The sequence below is a fragment of the Taudactylus pleione genome, unplaced genomic scaffold, assembly GCF_031769625.1.
Source record: "Taudactylus pleione unplaced genomic scaffold, aTauple2 ptg000671l, whole genome shotgun sequence".
NCBI classification, from domain to species: domain Eukaryota; kingdom Metazoa; phylum Chordata; class Amphibia; order Anura; family Myobatrachidae; genus Taudactylus; species Taudactylus pleione.
Window position 1 is genome coordinate 6245744 of NW_028285073.1, and position 4396 is coordinate 6250139.

General features: G+C 38.8%; 1 protein-coding gene across 1 annotated transcript; it reads left to right on the forward strand.

The window, feature by feature from the left end:
- The first annotated feature begins 901 nt into the window (after window positions 1–901).
- Window positions 902–1843, forward strand: LOC148478210 (olfactory receptor 5V1-like). Its single transcript, XM_088455796.1, has one exon. It carries the CDS (start codon window positions 902–904, stop codon window positions 1841–1843), a length of 942 nt encoding a protein of 313 aa, XP_088311922.1.
- The last annotated feature ends 2553 nt before the right edge of the window (window positions 1844–4396 follow it).

A 4396-nucleotide genomic window follows, 5' to 3' on the forward strand; every position in this document is an offset into this window, starting at 1 on the left:
CAAGACACAGATTTCAATAGTATTGCAGTTTTAACAAATCCTGCTTAAACACGCAGAGAAACAGCGGCTTTTGCAAGCAGCAGCTTAATAAATTACTCTTTAGAGTCCACCTATAAACAAAACAAAGCAATCAGCCTGGTAAGACACCAACGAAACATTTAAAAGTAAAACACAAAAATATATAATATATTGAATAATAAAAATTAGACATGACTGTAAAATAGATATATGAACTAAAAGGTGAAGTCCATCTACAAACAAGAAAAAAAGCAATCAGCCTGGTAAGTCACCAACGAAACATTTCATATTAAAGACCAAGCCCGGCAATCCAACCAACAACAACAGTACCAGGTGCCCTCCTAGAGGGTCGGCACCCTCAAAACAGCAGAGAAAGAGAGTCGGCACGCAGAAGCTGAACTTTAAATGGTGAACCCTATATTAGGGTATTTAATATGCCAACGTTCCGGGGAATGTTGCCCTGAGGAAGGGGATTGGTTCCCCGAAACATTGGCATGTTAAATACCCTAATATAGGGTTCACCATTTAAAGTTCAGCCTCCGAGTGCCGCCTTTTTTTTTTTTTTTATATAATATAGATATATTAACTAAAGGTGAAATGTAAAGAGAATAGAGATAAGCAAACTCACCAGGGTTCAATTTACAGTACTCAATTCTTCTTTTTTTTTCTTTTAGGAACTAACCATTATTCTTCATGGACCCATGAAAACTGCACTTTCTGACCCGCTTGTTTTATTCCTTTCTTATATTATGAATATCTAAGTGCATTGTGCACGACTTAATTGCTCAGTTATGTGAACCACCAATATTCACATGAAATCTGAATAAACATGGTATGCTTACTCTCGCAGCTCAATGTATAAACAGCAGAAATAATGTATATAATGAACTGGAAAAACTGCACTGTGCCAACAGCATTTACTCTTGTGGGACTTTCAGACATTCCCAGCTTTCAAATTGCACTTTTTGTGATGTTTTTCAGTATTTATGTTATCACAATTCTGGGGAATATGTCCATTATTTTTGTTTACCGGCGCAGTTCAAATCTTCATACTCCTATGTACTTCTTCCTTGCCAACTTTTCCTTCCTAGATATGTGTTACATTTCCACCACAGTACCCAATATGCTGACACATTTTCTTTCACAGCATAAAACAATCTCTTTCTATGGTTGCGTCTTCCAGCTGTACTTTCTTTTGTTGTTGGGCAGCACAGAGTGCTACATTTTGACGGCCATGGCATACGACCGTTATAACGCTATATGTCACCCACTCCTATACACAATTATTATGAATAAAGTATCTTGCACAAACTATATCATTGCGTCATGGTTTATTGGTATAATTAACTCTTCGATACACACAGCGCTAACATTCACTTTACCTTTCTGTGGTTCCAATAGGATCAATTATTTCTTTTGTGATATCCCTCCCTTACTTAATTTGACATTCATTGACACCTGGATCAATGAGCTTGCCACTTTTGTCATTGGTGGCTTGGTTACTATGGGCTCATTTGCGTTGACCATGATCTCGTATGCAAAGATTGTCTCAGCTATGCTGAAAATCCATTCCAACTCTGGACAGAAGAAAGCAGTTTCCACCTGTGTGTCTCATTTCATTGTGGTAGCGATATTCTATGGCTCTGGAATCTTTATATACTTAAAACCCAGATCAAATTATATAATGGACCAAGACAGATTGGTTGCTATTATGTACACGGTTATTGCACCTCTATTAAACCCTTTTATATACAGTCTCAGGAACAGTGATATAAAGATCGCCATCAGAAAGATAGTTTATAGGACATTGGCAGCTCAAAAGTAGGGATGACCATCAGTGGGTTAACCATCAATTGTCAGGAATGGTTTGATTGGTGGTTAACCTCAATGACATGAAGCCATCAGTGGTTTGCACCTATCGATGGCCGACCCTCCTGCAGGGAAAGACAGGCGGTGGGCCAAACAGGGAAGGTTGCAAGGCTTATTTGGCTGCCAGGGTTTGGGCTAAGCTCTGATCCCTGAAGGAAAAAAATAAAAATAAAAACATTGCCTCCTTCCCTGCCGTCGGTGGTGAAAAACCATCAGATCTCTGCCATAGATGGCAAAACCATAGACCATGGGTTTCAAACTATTAATGGTTGTTAACCATCAATTGTTAATGGCCATCCCTACTCGAAAGCACTAAATGCTATAGTTTTTGGTGTCTCAATTTATTTTTGTAAATCTAATCTAATTTTCCTTTTCTTTTATAAAACACAAAGATCTATTCACCTACTAGTACTGATAATAATTCACATTAAACTCTCTCTGACCAGTGTTTAAAATCTGGAGGAATGAAAAAAATACATTTTTTTTTGTGTCATTTTTTTGCAACTTTGCCTTCAATAGATCTTATATTTTACCACTCTTTGGGGGAGTTGTATTAAACCTCCTAAAGAGAACAAAGCGAGAAGTTTCCCAGCTATCATACTAGCTATCATTCATTAGATTGTATAAAATGAAAGGTAGAATCTGATTGGTTGGTAATGGGCACTTCTCCACTTTCCTCATTAGAAGGTTTGATTCCTCTACCTCCAAATTCCAATTTTTTTCTATTACTGAAATAAAATTAAATCCCTATTTGTCAACATTCAAATTATTATTAAAGTAGTCACAATTTTTATAAAAGTATAATTTAACTATATACTGTATGTTGCAGCAGTTTCCGCTCACTGTCCGATCTGCCACTGCACTGCTATACTGACGTGGTCAGTGGTAGAGGTTAGAGAGAAGTGTTACAGGTGGGGGTGCTGTGCATAGTAGTTTGTTAAGTTTTTTTGGGGAGAGGGCGTGGCCATGCCTCTCGGAATTGACTATCTCTGCCAGTACCCAGGTCTATCGGAGCACTCGACGGCAATGCATATACAATATAGGTTATATATATATATATATATATATATATATATATATATATATAGATCCAAAATACCGGCACTCCTAAATAAACTGCAACTACTCCGGTGCCTTTCCAAAGAATTCCACATACAGATATGTAAAGACGGCACTCATGAGACTGGACAGCTACAAATAATGACCATGACGACTAGTGTCATGGTCATTATTTGTAGCTGTCCAGTCTCATGAGTGCCGTCTTTACATATCTGTATATATATATATATATATATATATATATATATATGTACATATGACATTGGTTCATACCTATTAATCATACAACAGTTAATTTTATTCTTACTCAAAACTGAAGTGGTGTCCTAATGAGGGAGAGTTTAATAAGTTGAAGGGTATTCAATTTTATTCATCCAAAACTATTATTTCACTTTATGCAAATGGACAGGTTGGAACTTATAATAAAAATATAAGGAACAAATCTCAGAGTATACACTATCAGAATAATTTGAAGGAAACAAAATACAACAAATGTATGGATAGTTCTAGGAATCAGAATACACAGACCCAACCAGTGGTGGATCCTACCTAGGGGCTGCGAAGCTGCAGCACCCCCAGTAAAATCCACCACTTCAGTGAGCCAGTGCAGTCCATGACTGCACTGGCTTCAGTGTGACTGGAAGTGGCTTCCCATTGGAAGCACCATCTGCCAGTCACGTAAGAGACAGGCAGACAGGGGGAGGAGTCTCCTCCCCCTGGGACCACCAGTCCGGGCTGCGATCAGCAGAGAGCAGCTTCCAGTTGAAGCCGCTCCTCTGCCTTTCGGGCAGCCCTACAGGGCTTTTCGGGGCTGCAACCAATGCAGCCCCGAGAAGCTGGTGTTAAGCATGCACAGTGCCACCGCTTGTTTTAAGCATGCGCTGGTCCTGACGCCTACCAAAATCAATGAGCATGCGCCGGGACCCAGGCCAGCAGCAGCGGCAGCCCCCCTCAGGTAAGAGGGCAGGAGCCACTGCTGGACCCAACCACAATGGAGATGGCAGGAACAAAGATCAGAGAGAAATAATATGAATATGGATAGTATCCTTCATCAAAATAGATTTCAGGTGCTATATCGGAATCAAGTAATACAATGTAATGGGGTAAAACTGAGGCTAAATTTGGGGGTCTTGAGATCCAGAAAATATTCTAATAATTCACCAAATAAAGAGGCACATGGAGGTTAAACGTCATGTGACTCACATAATGAAGGTGAATTATTAGCTAGAGAAGTTAATGCTTCTGTTTTAGGGGGGTGGGGACTATCAATCAAAAGAATTTACTAACAGAGGTCACCACAAAATGTGGACATTAAAAACTTTCGTAACCCAAGATTTAGAGGACTAATGACTAATCTAAGAACCCTCAAGGGTGGAATTTAAGTTAAGATTATTAAATAAATGAAATTTACACCAGCTTCAAAACCAAACTTCAAAAGTATTTCTACATC